This window comes from Portunus trituberculatus, chromosome 31 (genome assembly GCF_017591435.1).
Source record: "Portunus trituberculatus isolate SZX2019 chromosome 31, ASM1759143v1, whole genome shotgun sequence".
Lineage (NCBI taxonomy): Eukaryota > Metazoa > Arthropoda > Malacostraca > Decapoda > Portunidae > Portunus > Portunus trituberculatus.
In genome coordinates, this window is record NC_059285.1 from 22,807,110 (window position 1) to 22,824,895 (window position 17,786).

At 38.4% G+C, this 17,786-nt stretch overlaps 2 protein-coding genes across 13 annotated transcripts in view; both read right to left on the minus strand.

The window, feature by feature from the left end:
- LOC123511333 (pentatricopeptide repeat-containing protein 1, mitochondrial-like) overlaps nt 1-17,786 on the minus strand; it is a 358,287-nt gene that overhangs the window by 242,569 nt on the left and 97,932 nt on the right. The gene's annotated exons all lie outside the window — the stretch shown is intronic.
- On the minus strand, nt 6,505-9,298 carry LOC123511335. The gene is made up of 3 exons (XM_045267135.1): nt 8,636-9,298; nt 7,561-7,757; nt 6,505-7,160 (listed from the first exon to the last, which is right to left on the minus strand). Exons 1-3 carry the CDS (start codon nt 8,826-8,828, stop codon nt 6,696-6,698), a joined length of 855 nt encoding a protein of 284 aa, XP_045123070.1. The 5' UTR covers nt 8,829-9,298; the 3' UTR covers nt 6,505-6,695.

Sequence of the window (17,786 nt, forward strand, 5' to 3'; positions counted from 1 at the left end):
ACAAGCATCAATTTCAAGATCTGTTGGCCCTTGTTGCTCCTTTAATTGAAAAGCAAGACACAAATATGCGGCAAGCAATTACTCCTGCAGAACGCCTTACTCTGACTCTGCGATATTTACAGCCGTATTCTTAAACGCAATGTGGGATCCCAGCGTCCCACACCACACTGGTTTGGTACTCTTAAAGCTCTTCCACAAGTGTGGTGTGGGCCTACTCCACACTGAAATCCCACAAAATATTGGAATAATTTTGTAGCTGGATACCCCTGCCCACAATCATCCCCACATTGATAAAAAACATTGTAATTAGAGAAAATAAAGCATAAATGGCACGTACACTTTGTAATGAGATAAGAAAAGCGACCTAGATAAAAAATCAAAGAGTTTTAATAGTTTTTACATGCCGCAATTACATGTTTACAAGAGTTTAGCTCTACCGCATGGAGTACTGGAACACCACAACAGCGGGCCGCCTGAATCCCTTTGCTCACCTACCTCATAACCTCATCAGGTAAGGATATATTATGTATTTTATATGGGAATTATTTTTGTTTCTTAATAATATAAAAATCAGATATGAGAACCTAGGGTGTAAATTCACTTATACTGTATATATGGTACCTGCCAGATAACCGACCAAAGAAGTATACATTTTCTTATTTTACTTTGTATTAAGACATAAATAGGTAAGAAATAGGCCGTACTTCTAAATCAGTGATAAATCCACAGTTTAATCAGTGTTACTTGCAACCCAGTGCAACATAACAGACCCACCGTAACTGTCACACTCACTGCATTTGTCTCTCCATTTACTAGCTGGTTAATTGTTACGTTCTTGCAATTCTGTATCTAAATGGTAATTTTTACTTTAACCCAACCAGCGATTTTCTGATGTGCTTTACGATTACGTGATACACGTAGTTTTGTAGCTTTTTTCTGTCACAAATGTGTACTTTTCAATTTGTGGCTACTACTATCTCAAACTATCTTGGGCAACCTGTTGGAAATCGGGTTTCTTTAGCGAGAAACATCAAATCAATTCCTAATACTGATATAAAAGCTAAGGCATACAAACCTAACAACTTTATTAACCTAGTTTAGCTAACCTAACCTAACCTAACTTGAACTGACTTACCCTAATGAAGTAATGGCACTTTAGTAAAAAGAATTTTTAACCCGAACCTAACCAATCTAATCTAACCTAACAACTTTACCCTAATTACACTAAAAGATGGAAGGATAAAATTTACTCTGTAGGTAGCCTGTAGTGGAAATTCACGGTCATGGATTTCTCTATGTATAGTGGATACAACCACAAAAGTAGTGAATTGTTGGGGGTTCATTATTGGTAAAGCTGGTCTGGTTTGCAGAATGCTGCTCCACCCATAAACCCCAATTTTAATCTAACCTAAGCTAAATAACCTAACCCCCCCCCTCTTTTTTACTTGCAGAGGGTAAAAAAAAAAACCTAGCCTAACCTTACCATACCTCACCTCACCCCAAATAAAACCACCAACTTTTAAAAAGTTTGTGATGCATTTGCGTGTTTTGAAATTATAGCAATTAAAATCGCTAACAGATGAGAAGTGCTGTATATACTGCAGTGCGTACAGGTTTCTTCTGAAATAATACCAATTCACCTACTCCTGTTATAATTTCTATGGTGCTGGTTTTGTTGTTATTTCTTTTCTTTTTATTTTTACTGCTTATCAACATTGGACTTATCTTACTCCTGTTATGATTTCCAGTATGTTTCCATATCTACGGGCTCAAGACTGACTGCATCAGCAGGCTCCAAGAAGGATTTTGAGAGACTGTATGGACCCCTTTCATTGCCACACTGAAGAAGACTGTCTGACTGTCTTGAGATATCTCAACCTGCTGTGTCTCGATGCATCAGTCGTGTATCTAAAGCAGTTGGAATGCTTGGCCATCAAATCATCAAGATGCCAGCACCTAATGAAACCCTGCAGGTGATGGAGCACTTTAAAAACATTGCTGACATGCCTGGAATCATAGGTTGTATAAATTGCACACATATCCAGATAACTAAACCTCCAGGAGATCGTTCAGAGACATTCCGGAACAGGAAAGGAAAGTTCTCTATAAATGTGCAGGCAGTTTGTGGACCACAATTACAGTTTTTCAATATAGTAGCAAGATGGCCCGGTAGTGCACATGACAGCAACATCTTTAATAGAAGTCGTTTGTGTGCGGAGATGGAGGAAGGAATACACAGAGGTATATTGCTAGGTGATGCAGGCTATGCTTGCAGAAATTTTTTGTTCACACCTCTCAGAAACCCACAGAGTGTTCAGGAGCGCAGGTACAACACAGCTCAGGTCAAAACCAGAAATTGTATAGAGAGAGCTTTTGGTGTTTTGAAGAGGCGTTTTGCTTGTCTCGGTAAAACTTTGTGCATCAGTCTGGACAACACCTTAGCAGTCATTGTTGCAGCAGCTGTGCTACACAACATAGCCATTCAAGAAAATATTCCCCTGCCAGATGAACCTGAAATGGATCAAAACCATGATCATGAGGCAGAAAATTACCCTGAAATGCAGGCTCAGGTAAATGGTAATGTTGCAAGGCAGCGATACATAAGAGAATATTTTTAACACTGTTCTCGTGATCAAATGATGTAATGTACAAGTGCACAAAATGGAAATGAATGTACTGTCCTTCAGTAACTACACTGGTTTGATTTATAAAAAAAACTTTGATTGATAAAATATTTATTAAATCCTTTATGAGTAACACAACAAATGAATTAATCACTATAGAATAAATAAATAAATATTTCCATAAATTCTTTGAAGATCTGTTTGTCCTTAATTCTAACCACAGCCAACATGACATAGCAGACAATGAATGTTCAGGTACCATTTTTTTTTTTTTTAATGGGAGTGGGAAAATTTGTGAAAAAATAAATGCAACTGAAACTAAAGGAAATACACAGTGATATAAAATCATCCCTTTCTTCTTATTTTGCCCAGTAGGGCCATCCAAGGTCATGTGCCATACAAGGTTATGTGAAACAACTGCAAATTATTCCAATAAGGTTGCCGAACAACAAAGAGAACAGCCAGATGAATGGGTGATAACTATCAACTTTTCTCTGAGAGAAAAAAGAAAATGACAGTTTACAATGTAGTAGCAAGATGGACTGGTAGTGCACATGACAGCAACATCTTTAATAGAAGTCTATAGGGTGTCCAGTGAGTCAAGTTATATATGATTGGCATATAGTAGTTCAAATTAATAGAAGTAAAAAATACAAGGTCCTTACCTCAATTGCCTGTAATTTCATTGTGATGCACATTATTTCTTTTATTTCAGATTGTGTTTCTAGACAAAATGGTATTTATTTTACAGGAAATTTAGGTTCAAGGGTATATGGAACTGCAGTGCGAGCAACAGTAGCATGGTGCTGAGTGTTTCTGTGATATGCAGTATTAACATTTATTTGTACACTATAGGCCCTCAAATCCCTACAATAGTACAAATAAATGTTAATACTGCAGGTCACACAAACACTCAGCACCATGCTACTGCTGCTCTACAATGCAGTTCCCTATACCTTTCAACCTCAATATTCCTCATAATAAAGCTAAAACAAATTATGTATGGAAAAATGACTTTTGACTGAAAATCACTAGAATTATCATATCCCAGTATTTGTACCTTTACTTACAAGACTCCCTGTATATTACCAAATTATTCATTCATCACTGATTAGAAAGCCATTCTTCCCAAAATATTTTATTTTCTGGTTTACCAGTTTCTGCCCTGCTACTTGTAAGTTAAGGTTCTTTAAATTTTTATCCATAAGAGCAATTTCCAAATTAAGGGCTTTTAACTTTTTTTCCAGTTTCTAGTATTTCACTTTTCACTGTCAAATTTTTAATATGCATATCATGTTCTTTTCTTTGCAAGCCCAATGTCCCCTCATAGCATTTGTCCTGAAAGGATACAGAACACATCCTTTTCCGAGGATTCATCGAAGCTAAGGATGATAAAGCTTCACTTGTGTCACCGGCAGAAGCTGAAGATGGTTTTGGATTACTGAGGGGGGCAACTGGTGATGAACTGCATGATGGGGTAGGAACGTTTACCACCACAGTTCCTTCTGCATTTTCTGAAATACCAGAAAGAACAAAATACTGTAATTACCAAAGTCACATGAAGATTTCATGTGTTTGGCAAGGTAAGGTGTAAGCATGGAAGCGCAGTTTTTTTTAGAATAGGAGGGATTCCATCGCTGCACTATTAAACAGCTCAGCGACTCTATTCCATGCTTCATTCTTCTTTGTGATCATGGCATAGTCAGTTCTCTTTTCCATTAGAACGTCCTTGTACTTTTCTGTTATTTCAATAAGGAGACTGATCTTTTCTCCTGCGTAGCGTTTTTCCATCGCTCTTCTCTCTACCTTCTTTGCTCCAAAACATGAAGCGGTGTTTACCATGACGTCACTATTTTCCGTCCCAAGCGCAAGACAGACAAACTTTCGTCCCTCACACATACCAACCTTCCCTAGTCACAGCACCACCAATCCCACACCACACCGCGCATTCTAGAATACCAAAATATTGTGTGCCCCACTCGTGGTGTGGGACTACCCCACAATTGTGTAACTTGATGTGGGATTGATTAAGAATATGGCTGTTAGCAACAGGTATGTCTTTCAGTCTTTATGAGGTACATTGGTAAAATTGGGGAAGGCAATTTGGTATTATATATCTTACAAGTGTACTCATCTAAGCCAAATTCATGCACCCTTATGGGCGAGTGTTTTTAAAGAAACTATTGTATATAGTTTCTGTTCAAAATGTTAGTAGGGTGCACATGTGTAATTTTACCAGAAATTCTTTATAATTACTCCGTGTGATGTGTAATGGTGAGACATATATATACCATGTAAGGCACTGTAACCTTGCCATATTGTATCTGGTATTGTGAAACCAACTTAATTACCAAAAAATCATCTGAAATAAAGAGACTGGTGAAACAGTTAAAACCTACTGGTCTAAGTTATTTATGGTTTTGTTTAAGTAGGAAAGCTATGATTTTTGACATTGTAAGTGTAATCACTATCTGATTAAGTCTTGCTGTTCTTATTTTAGGAGAGCCTTTTTAACAGGAAAGAGATAATATACATATACACATAAATATATACATAGAAAATATTTCCATAAAATAATATCTTGCTTTTTTTTTCTTTTCTCCTGGCTAAAACCTCTCGTACATCAGGCATAGTATATTTTGGCATTTTTTTAAATCAATCAAATATATCAAATACAATTTAGATTTTTCTTCTTTCAGGAGAGTCGTATCGATCCCTGTCCTGCCAGTTCAGAATTAGCCACAACTTGATTTCAAGTATCATCCCAACATGCTGCAGAGCAATATATACAGTTTTGCATGAAAAGTATGTAAAACTGCCAACAACACAAGAACAGTGGTGTGCAGTTGCTAGTGACTACTTTTCACGGTGGAACTTCCCAATGTGTATAGGGGCACTTGATGGAAAGAGAGTTTTAATCAGTAAGCCCCCGAACTCAGGTTCTGAGTTTTATGACTACAAGAGTCACTTCAGTATAATTCTATTGGCATTAGTGGATGCCGATTGCAAATTTATGTATGCAGACGTCATGGCATGTGGAAGAGCCAGTGATGGTGGAGTATGGGATAGATGTACTCTGAAGCAGGCAGTGGAAAGTAATTTGCTGGATATTCCTCAACCAACAAACATACCTTTCTCGGCAAAGCAGTGTCCATGTGTTTGTTGGGGATGATGCATTTAATCTGAAAGAATACCTAATGAAGCCTTATCCAGGAAAGGATCAAACAGCTGAGAAACGCATCTTCAACTATCGCCTCTCCCGTGCCAGAAGGACAAGTGAAAATGCTTTTGGTATCCTTGCTGCCAGGTTTCAGGTGTTCAAGCAACCCATAAAAACATCACCTGACACGGCAAAAGATATCACACTTGCTGCTGTGGCGCTCCACAACATGTTACGGAAACATCAAGGCACGTGTACACACCACCTGGATTCTTGGACGCGGAGGATACCACCACTGGAACACTGTACACTGGGGAAATGCACCAGTACCAGAATGGTGCTGTAGGCAGTCGGTAGGGGCCATACAAACCAGGCAAAGAATGTTCGAGATAAGTTCAAGGATTATTTCAATGACGAAGGAAAAGGAAGTTGGCAAACACGTATGGCACCAATGCATTAGTGGAGGACTGCTGCTGCTGGTGTTTGTGCTGGTGCTGCTAGTGCTGGTGCTGGTGCTGGTGCTGCTGCTAGTGCTGGTGTTGCTGCTGCTGGTGCTGGTGGTGTTAGTGCTACTGCTGCTGCTGCTGTTGGTACTGGTGCTACTGCTACTACTACTATGGAATAATCTTTCTCAAGCATCTTTTTTTATAGTGGCCAGCTTGATCTTTTATTGAACTTCTTGTTTGGGTGTAAGGATAAAATATATCTTTATATATACTGTAACTTTGAAAATTTTATTTTCCACAAAAAAAATAAACAAGTAAGATGCCTTGGAAGGTGACTGACAATCAGAGCTAATAAAGAGAGAGAGAGAGAGAGAGAGAGAGAGAGAGAGAGAGAGAGAGAGAGAGAGAGAGAGAGAGAGAGAGAGAGAGAGAGAGAGAAAGGGTACAGGCAGACATGGAGACAGATCATATAGAATTATTCTCTCCTGCAGATATTTCACGTTTCATTTCTTTAATGAGATTTAAAACTCTTGGAATGAATTCCAATTTAGCTTCAATAGGTAAAGATTGAATTGCAGTCTCTACTATGTGCTCTATAGCAACATCCACTTTATCAACCTTATTTCTTTTTTCCATATACCCCCCGATATTTTGAAGGATATCCATAACTGGGTCCTTGTCCTCCTTTCTTTTCACACTGCGCCCCTGTGCATGTGCTTTCTTCCTTTTAAGGGGAGTTTCCATTAATGAAAGGCTGCAAGCACCTGATGATTCATGACTGCCAATCTCAGGTATGTTACTGGTGCTTGACCCACTAGGAAAGCCTCTGCACTCATTAGACCCTTGACTCCAGCTCCCACATGATTCACTGCCAAGAGGTTGGACATCTGGATCTGCTATGAGGCAGCCATCACCTTCAATTGTAAATATCTGTCAGAAGAAAAAGAAGTCTTGTGATGCATTGTTACAAGACAAAGGTGCAACAACCTGAACATAAAAACATTCCAAAGGCAATCAGCTAACCTAATCACTGCCTATTCATGTTCAGAGTCCAGGTTATATTCCAGTGGCCACCAATTATAAAAAATAAATTATCATTTCAAAATGTTACTGTACTGACAACACAAAGTATCAATTAATGTATACTGACAGGTTAGCTATAAGCAACTGGAATCATGATTATACACCTAAAGATATATTTATTTAGATTAGGTTGATTAAAGGTCCTAGGTCTGAAATTGTTTAACCAAGTTTGTGAATATATATTTTTCTAGTTTTGTTTATTTAGTCTTAGGTCTCTGTGTATATGTACACACACACACACACTTACTGTGTCTGCAGGAGGTATCACATATGTGGCTACTGTTGGTGTTTTCTCCAGTAGTGAATCAATCAAGAAAGATGCACTATCAAATAGTTGCCAGGGTCTCCCCGGGCATCCTTCTGAACCACTGGGAGCATTCTTCATTTTGTTGTAAACATTCATGAAGTATGTCCTCAAGTTCTTAAACTTTATTCTTACATCAACTGAAAAAGAAATTTTGATATATAGAAATAGATATAACACTTAGGAAACACTTCTTACAAAGATAGTGCCTCCTAAGTCAATTTAAGGTACGGTAAGCTCTGAATTTTGTGCATTATATATGTAGGTTAGGTTAGGTTAGTTTATGCTCCCAAGCTTCCTTGAGGATTAGGGAATTTGGACTTTTAAAGGAATTTCCTTACATTTTAAGTCCATACAACATCACTCATATATGCCTCCCTCACCCCCTTCTCCAAATCCCCTAAGCTTGCTTGGGGAATTTGGGTTGTGGATAGAGATAGGAAATATTGAGTGAAACTACAAATTTATCTGTAATAATTATATTAATAATAATAACTTCCATATTCTTTGTTAATTCAGGAAACATTAGAGGTAAAAATATAACAAGATTCAGACTTAGGTGTAGCCAACATGTTAGCCTGGTTAGGTAAGATCGGTTTAGGTTAGGTTAAGTTGAAGAATGATAAAAAAAATTTAAAAAAAATGTAACTGTAGGCAAAAAAATGCATCAGAAAAATGCTTTTTGGATTTTGGTAATTCTTCAGTGTAACCTAACCTAATTTAAAATTATCTAACCAAACCTAACCTAACCTAACCAGGCTAATATGTTGGCTACACCCAGGTCGGAATCTTATTATTTTTCTTATCTCTACTGTTTTCTGGAATAAAAAGAACCTTATAAAAAGTTGGTGTTTTATTTTATCCTCCAAAAATCAAATAAATAAACAAATAAAAATATTTCCATCCCCCAAGCTTGTTGGAAGGGTTTGGTGGATATGGGGGAAGGAGAAAGGGTTGGAGTCACTCTAATTAACATTTACATTTCATATAGTTGGGATGAAATAATGAAAATACTAACCTCCATTCAGTTGAGATAGTTCTGTATATTCCTCCCAAAGTTCCTTGGCAATGGCATCGAAGGCAGTTTGTTTCACCTTTGTTTTGGAGTACAGTGCATCTTTATGGTCCCATAAAAATCTCTTCTGTCTCACCAACTCCAACAAAGAAGCCTCAGAAGTCCGAGTCCATGGAATCTTGGTACTGGTAGCCATCACTTCAAAAATTGAATCTACTGTGTGCGATGAGGCAAGGATACACAGGACACTATGGCGGACTGGCCGGGGCTGCTTTGACTGGCTCTGTTTACTACTTTTTCACGGAGTAAGAGCTCTTGGCTGTTCTATATTCGGTTCTTGCCACCTATTAGTTGTTTTATTTACCTCCCAAATATTGAATTAAAGGTTACATAAGTAATAAACGTAAAAAATTGTTGGCTAGTGGGGCTTTCACCATTCTGGCTTCAACCAACTTTAGGCAATAAATAACGCGCAGGACCGTCAACACGAAAACTGGCAATTTATTGACAACTTTGACTCAGGATTGTGTTTCTGGCAATTTATTGACGAAAATATTGCTCGTGTGACCGTGCCTTAACCCCTTCCTTACCGCAGCCACCCCCCGATATAAACAAAGCGTTCCCCTCCTATACCGCAGCCCCCTGCCCGTGTGCGCACGTGCCTCACGGCCAGATCTACACATTATATTTCTTTCTAACTCAGTGTTATGTACTTTTTTCTAAACATATTTTTGTCATTTTATTAATAAAAGAAAACGTAAACATAATCATAAATTGTGCACTAATCATAAATTCAGCACCACACACACTGCACCTGGTGAGGGTGGCCCTGAGGCAGTCATAACTAGGCTGCTCCCCCTCACTTGCCGAGAGGGTTTCAACACTGCTGTCACTATCACTCTCTCCTATTTCTTTTCAGGATCATAGTCTGAATCATATTCATCTGGAGAGTCTTCCAGTATATCCTCACTATCTGTCTCATAATTATGATAATCCTCATCGCTGCTACACGAAGCAGACGCCATTATCTCTAACTAGAGGCAATAGAACAGTTTCACCACGGCCGATACTAGAGAACTGATGTTCTTGGGGGGACTGTGGGAATAATATATGTCAAAGAATAGTGATTGGCTTTATAGTTTATGCATGAAAAATTAACCCGATATTGATTGGCTAGTGGGGGGGATGGTTTTGTTACGCTGGGGTGGCTAAAAATAATGCCTCCAGTGTTTGTTTGTTTATAGTGAACCACGTGGAGCATGAAAAAGGCAAAATCCGCACTCAGGCCACGGTTATACACGGAAATGTATTGGTGTGACGCACGCATTACTGCGGCGGCATCTTGCGGTACCACGAGGTCGCTTTTGCGCGTGGTACGCACGTACCACAAAACAGTCTTGCGGTATGGAAGGGGTTAACGGTCCTAATTGTTATACAGGCAACTCCCGCTTAACGAAAGGATTATGTTCCTAAAAAAACCTTTGTTAGGCAAAACTTTGTTAAGCGAATCGATTATAACAAGTTTAACCCCTGACTTGAACTTCCACTGAGAGTAAACAAAGCGAGAGTGCATCATAGTACAGTGAAAGATTTAATGAAAGTAAAAATTATGAAGTTAAACATTTAGACAGTTTAATTTAAGTCATTATAATGTACACTAATGTATGTATGTAAGTAACTTTATAATGTTGATGATCTTAAATTCATGAAGAGAGGGAGAGTGAAACAGGAAAGACACTAACCGGCAACCTGTGGAATGTAAACAAAGAGCGCATCATTGTATCACATACAAAACCTATGTACCACATTTCCACAAGGCTTTCCATTTTATCCATTTTAGAGTCACGAGTTCAGGTGGTTCTTTTAGCTTGCAAGGAAGATACGGTCTCACCAGCCTTCTTAATAGAGTCTGCTGACTTGAAAATAGTAGAGACAGTAGATGGAGTCAAGATGGTGGCGAGCAATGCTATTAGTTTTCTTGCCTCTCTCGTGTCTGTGAATAATATCCAGCTTCACTTCGAGAGTAAGAGACTTCCTGGTCTTCTTAGCAATGCTAGGCGACATTGCAGAGCATCTTGGTGATAAGTTGAGCGAGGGAAGATGAGCTGCAGCTGACGCTATTATTGTTTTAAACTAAGGGGAGTGGTGCGCGTGTTGTCCATGAGAGAGGCACTGTGTATTCAAAAGCCTGTCGGCTTGTGTGATATGGCGGGGCTTTCAAACTTGTAAAAAATTACCTGGATAAAACTTCGTTAAAGCGAGTTTGGTGTTCGTTAAACAACCAGATGGTAGTAAAATGAAACCTTCGTTGTAGTGAAATTTCGTTGTGTGAACCTTCGTTAAGTGGGGGTTGCCTGTACTTAATAACCTCTGTCAGTCCATCTCCGTATTGTATCTCTTCCACATATATATCATCTCAAGCCATTATCAATACTCCTACTTTTCCCTTTCTGTCTCTCTTCTAAACATTATAAGTTAACTCATTAAAATTTACTTGGATGTCTTTCCTTAACTTTGTTTCTATTATACATACAATGTCTGATCCTTTTTCCAATATATAATCTCTCACATCCAACATTCCTGATATAAACCCATCTATGTTTGTATACATAACACTTAATTTTTTTCTTTCCCCTTCCTGAATATACCATTTCCTTAATCTCACGTCAAACACTCCAGTAGAATTTCTTCTCCTCTGTCTTTTTCTCATTTTTTTCTTTAGCTTCAATTCCCAATTCTCTCTCTTTTTCCCTTCCTTCTTGGTTCATATCTTTCCTTACCCTAATGTTGTTATATTTTGTCTTTCCAGCCAGCTTTTAACTATTAGTGGTCTTTTAGTCCCCTCACTATATTTTCAAAGTCTATATATTTCTTCTATTTCTTTCTCTAAACTTTGTTCTTCATCCTGAACCATTGAGATGATTTGCTTAACCATCTCTTTCTCCTCCTTTTCTCTCACAAATTTCACTGGGTTTTTCTTCTCTTGTAGTCCATATATAACATTTCCTTTTATCTACCATATCTCTCACTAGCTCTTCCTTTTCTTTAATCATTTGAATCACTGTGTCCTTCATTTTTCTTTTATTTGTTGCTTAACTACATCTGCAAACTTCACTTTTTCATCCTCTTGGTCTTTTTTCCATACCTTCTTCCATTCTTCCAGCTTTGTTTCACTTATCACTCCTTCTGCCCCGACATTATTGTCTAACTTTCCTTTAGCCCTTGCAGCTCTACTTGATAGTCCTTACATTTGTCCTTAAGGAGACTGTTTTCCTTTTTTATTTCATTCACAGTTTTCATGTCATTATTAATTTTTAATAGTATTCTGTAACTTATCACTTTTGTCTTTTAGTTCTTGGTTTTCTGTGTAAACAGCTGATTCTGCTTCTCAAATATCCCAGCAATCATCTACATCAGACACCTACAGGCTTGCACGGATAATCTTTAATTTTTGCACCGTAGTCCTTATAGTGGTGTTTGGCGCGCAAATCTTTAAACCTCCTCCCGTAATGTAAAAAAAAAATGCAAGCAGCATGAATCGAGTGTCTGGTAGCGATGCACGTTTTCTTCCCCACTCAGTGGTGGGGGTATGGGGGTGTCACCCTCACCCTCCTTTCCTCTAGTAACAGTTGACAGTTTTGAATATGTTTGAAGTGACCGCCTAGGTTCTCCCTACCACGCAGTGTTTTTGCATTATTTTCTTACATTACGTAATGCCTGGAAAACATACAGATACCAAAACAATTCAAGGAATCATTGATCTTTACAAAGCTGGGCATAGCAATAAGGAAATTTGTCAGATAAAAAAACTGAAGCTTAGAACAGTACAAAACCTCGTCCACCAATTTAAGGCTGGTGGGGAGAAACTGCTTCTGCTCCCTGTGAAGCAGCCACAGAAACCCAAGAAAATTGGTAGCAGGACCAGGAATGTGCTAAAACGACAAATTTACATCACTCCTACCATTACAGCGAAGGAATTAAAAGAACAAAACCCAGGACTTCTTCCTAATGTGTCACTTCATACTGTGCAGGAAACTTTGCAATGCACCCTTAAGTACAAGTGCTACCCTGCGCAAAAAGCCACTAATTAATGAACGCCAGCGGAAGAAGAGGGTTAAGTTTGCCAAGAAATACAAAGATTGGCCTCTTGAAAAGTGGCGCACTGTGCCACCTTCTGTGTAAGTGGAGGAGGACGAACTAGAGTGTACCATCGCCCCAGTTCAGACCCTACAGACCCCCCGGTACACACAAAAGACCACAAAACATCCCCCAAGTTTAATGGTGTGGGGATGTTTTACATTCCATGGTGTTGGGAATTTAAGTTATTCTCCCAAAGAACACAACTGTTAACAAAATTGTGTATTTTGAACTTCTTAATGACCATCTAGAAAAGTGCTTTGAAAAAACACATGCGGAGATTTTCCAGCAAGACGGAGCAACCTGCCACACAGCCAGAGAAGTAACACAGTGGCTTGACGATTGTGGCATTCAGAGAATACATAACTGGCCAGGTAATTCCCCCGACATCTCACCCATAGAAAACCTCTGGGCCATCATTAAAGGCAAACTTCGTGCACGTGACATCTCCACTCTCCCTAAACTAGAAAGTGAACTCCAAAAGTGCTGGGGAAGAATTTAATCCTGAGAAACTTCAAAATCTTGTTGACAGTGTGCCACGTTGCCTTCAAATGGTCATTAAGAAATGGGGCTATGCAACAAAGTATTAATTACTATGGTAAGTGTTAATATTTTTTTGTTTTTTGTAATGAAAATGGTACGTCACATTTATAAACGCTCCCATTTTGGAGGCGCGCAATGATTATCCACGCAGACTGTAATTTCTTTTTACTGTTATCATCCTTCACATATTGAATTTTTCCTCTTTAAAGCCGGAAAATTTCCTTTCCTTACTCCAACCACCCAGTTGTCTTAATTCTAAAAGTGTTTCAATCATCTCTCTCCTGGGTCTTGCTCCCTTGTATACACTGATGGCAGCACCATCCATATTTCCATCCTCTTTAATTACTTTACAGTCTCAATGCAAGTAACTAGATACAAACTAGGTGACAGGATCACTAGCCTAGCCCCCTCTCCCCCTACAATACATCAACAAGTCTGCTGGGCTTCATAGTCAGCCGTATATCCAAAACTGGAATTGCTGTTTATACGTCTGTCTTGTATGATGTCGCTACTGTGTGCACTGTGTGCATGTGTGTATGTGTGTGTGTATTTTCCTAGTTACATTTTACCTATTTGTATTGAACAGGGTTTGAGCAGGGCTCATAGTGTCCTGTCTCTACATCTCCATTTATCCAATTTTCTTTAAAGTTATGCACATTATGTGCTGTAACAACTTCATCACTCAATGCATTCCACTTTTCCACTGTATTTTGGAATATCCTTCACACACTGTCTCATCCTAATCTTCTTTACATGTCCTTTTGTCCTTCTAGCTTCTTCTGTCACCACCTTGTCTATATTTTCCATGCCATTTCCTATTTTCTGCACTGTTATTAGGTCTCCTCGTTCTCTTCTATCTTGTAAGATTGACAGTACCATTTCCTTCAGTCTTTCTTCATATGTTAGGGCTTTTAGTTCCGGCACCATCATTGTAGCTATCTTCTGAATCCGTTCTGATCTTCTTATATCTTTTTTAGAGCTTGGTGATCATACCACTGCTACATATTCGAGCTTAGAGCATAACAAGCTTGTTATAATTTTTTTCATCATATCTTTGTCCATGAATTGAAATGCCATTCTGATATTAATCAACAGTTTATAAGCTAATCCAAATATCTTACTTAGGTGTTTTTTGGGGTTCAGATTTTCCTGTAGTATAATCACTCCCACATCTTTTTCCTCTTAGTATTCATTATTCGTTCCTCTCCCATCAGATGGTTCCATACTGGTCTTCAATTACTCTCTCCTAGTTCCATTACGTGACATTTCTTGGCGTTGAACTCCAATTTCCACTTCTTACTCCACCCATAGATTTTGTTTATATCTTCCTGCAACAGCCAACAGTCCTCTCGGGTTTTGATTACTCTTAATAGCTTTACATCATCAGCAAACAAATTAATATAGCTATTTACCTCATTGTAAATGTCATTTACATATATCTGGAACATAATGGGGGTTAACACTGACTCTTGTGGCACTCTACTTATTACTTTACCCTAAAATGAGTATGTATCTCTAATAACAGTTCTCATCTCCCTGTTCTTCAAATAATCCTTTATCCAGTCTTACAAAGTTCCTCGCAGTCCTCCTATGCTCTCTAACTTCCAAAGTGGTCTGCCATGAGGGACTTTATCAAAAGCCTTGCTTATGTCCAGGTATACAGTGTCCACCCATCCATCTCTGCTTTCCAGTCCTTCTATTACTCTTTCAGTAGAAACTCAATAATTTCAACACACATGATCATCCTTTCCTGAACCCAAATTGTCTGTTTGATATAACTTGTTCTTCTTCCAGATGTTTAACCAATTTTTCTTTGATAATTATTTCACATAACTTTCCCCCAACACTTGTAAGTAACACTGGTCTGTAATTTAACGGCTCAGTTGCCTTTCCTCCTTTAAAAACTCTTCCATTCTAGTGGTACTTTCCCTTCATTTAATGAACTTGTAATAATTTCCCAAATTGGATCTAACAGCTGCTCTTTACATTCTTTCAGCACCCAGCCATATACACTACCCAGCCCCATTGCTTTCCTGACAACCAAATTATCTAGTAGTCTTCCAATATCTTCTTTGTGCACTATGATTTCCTACAATCCTCAACAATGCAATGTCCTATTTTATTCTGTAAAATGGTATGTCTTTCCTCCTTTGATTATTTTTTCTATTGTTTCCTTATTTTTCATCTTACCATTTACATACTTGTAAAAAAAGCTTGGGTTCATCATCACATTTTTGCACCACATATTTCTTAAAGTTTCTTTCTCCCTCTCTCCTTATTCTAATATATTAATTTCTTGCATTCTTATACTGCTGTCTGTTGTTTTAATTTCTCTACTTTTTGAGTCTCTTCCAAGCTTTATCATTTTCCCTTTTAGCTTCTATGCATACATCTGGCATTGTACCAAGCATGTACAGTCAAACCTTGCCAAACACGAATTCGCCGAACACGAAACTCGTGTATACACGAATCGATAAAATATCCCATATTTCGCCGAGCACGACTTTGACTCACGATTGCATGATTTGGTCTTCATTTGAATCTCCCGCTGGTCCTGGTGGATGCACTTGACCTCCCCTCCCAAGCGTCTTAGACTCTTCGTAATTTGCTGAAAGTCATGGAAGATGCAACATCCCTCTTCACTGAAACAGATCCCATCCTGGAGAGGAGCATTACCGTATTTTACAGCTTGCAAGACGCTGCATCTTGGAAGATGCACCCTAATATTTGAAAGAAATTTCTAAGAAAAAAAAAGTCGTTCTCATACAAGAACGCATTCACCATATACCCGACCACTGAACACAAAAACATCAGAAGCAAGGAGTCTGCAAGACACTATTGTTTCACCACTCATTACAAATTTGCTGGAGCATTCACCACAAATTTAAAACTATGTAAATAAAAACACCATAGGTAAATACATATACACAGTGAAACAGTCCATCTCTTCTTGTTTTAGTGGCGGGCGACAGCATGTTTTGGACCTGTTGTTTACATTATGTTTACTTGTCTGATCGCCGAAACCGAACACGTCAGTGCTGCAGTTTGTATTCATTTTATTTTGCAGTCGTGCTTCATAGGCTTTATCAATGTGAATACAATTCACAAGTGGAGTTGTGACTCTTGCTTGAATGAGTAAGCCACTTGAATTTTCTATTAATAAAGGTATAAAGGCACCTGGCATGATGTGTGTGTGTTCATGTGTATGTATGTGTGTGTTGCAATCAGACGAAGGAGCGGCCCGTTTTCTCCACACACTGAGTAGGCTGCAGGAAGGATTATGGTATTGTAAATACTTGTAACACCTAAGTACTGAGTTTACATAATATAAAAGGCTAAATTAAATGGTATTTAAGATAACATCATAATGTAATGACTCAACATACAAATCCAGGTCGCTATCTGTCAAGTATCGAAGCTCACTTGAGGTTGGATGCTGCCTTACAATACAACATTCATCTTGAAAGACGCACTAGTATTTTTCAGGGTATTTTTTAGGAAAAAAAGGCGTCTTGTGTCGTAAAATACGGTAAGTTCAAGAGGGGTGTTGAGGAGCTTCTTTTGCCCTACAAGGAGACTTTACGCCATATGGAAGCATCTGCCAGTCAGAGGCCCATCACTTCATATTTCAAGCCTTCTCCAACCATTAAATAAACTAAAGGTACTAGTACTATAATTAAATAAAATGTGTGCTTGGTACTTCATTTATTGTTTGTTTGTTTTTTCAGCCTTTTTGGTAAATTTTTTTTTGGGGTAGGATCTGGGAACATAACCCCTATTTTCCCATAGGGCCTATTATTTGCCGAACACGAGTCTCGCCGTACACGACGAGCTCAGGAACGTAACTGTCGTGTTGGGCGAGGTTTGACTGTATACTTGGTTCTTCATAGATAGGCACACATTTCTTCACTCCTTCATTATATTTCTGAAGGAATACTATTTCATATTTCCCCTGTATTATCCTTCTGTTCATAATGTTCCTCCATTCAAAATCAGCAAAAAGTTTTCTTAACTTTTCAAAATCTGCTCTTGTATATTTTAATCTCTCTTTTTTGTAGTCTTCTTTGTATCTAATCCCATTTTCTTACTGTATTTCCAACACTAATGTTACATGATTACTTCTTCCCATTGGACTAAGGTACTGTATGCTGGGATAGGGCTCTGGTTTCTTTGTGAATACTAGGTCAAGCAATGATGGTTCTTCCTCTCTTCCCATTGGACTAAGGTACTGTATGCTGGGATAGGGCTCTGGTTTCTTTGTGAATACTAGGTCAAGCAATGATGGTTCTTCTTCCTCTCTGTACCATGTTGATTCTTTTACCCATTAATCCAGTGTATTTACCATAGTCAACTGTAACACCTCCTCGCTCAACGATCCAGCATTACCCATTACTTCCATGTCTCTCTAGTTTACTATTTTAAAGTCTCCTACTAATAGTATTTTTAAATCTCTTCGTATCATATTATCTAGGCA

Bases quoted from the DNA above. Each gene is read 5' to 3' on its own strand.
- LOC123511335 (XM_045267135.1), bottom strand. From the start codon at position 8,828: ATGGCTACCAGTACCAAGATTCCATGGACTCGGACTTCTGAGGCTTCT. The intron at 7,758-8,635 runs GTTAGTATTTTC...TTTCTTTTTCAG, and splicing joins ACTATCTCAACTGAATGGAG to TTGATGTAAGAATAAAGTTT. The intron at 7,161-7,560 runs GTAAGTGTGTGT...TTCTTCTGACAG, and splicing joins TGATACCTCCTGCAGACACA to ATATTTACAATTGAAGGTGA.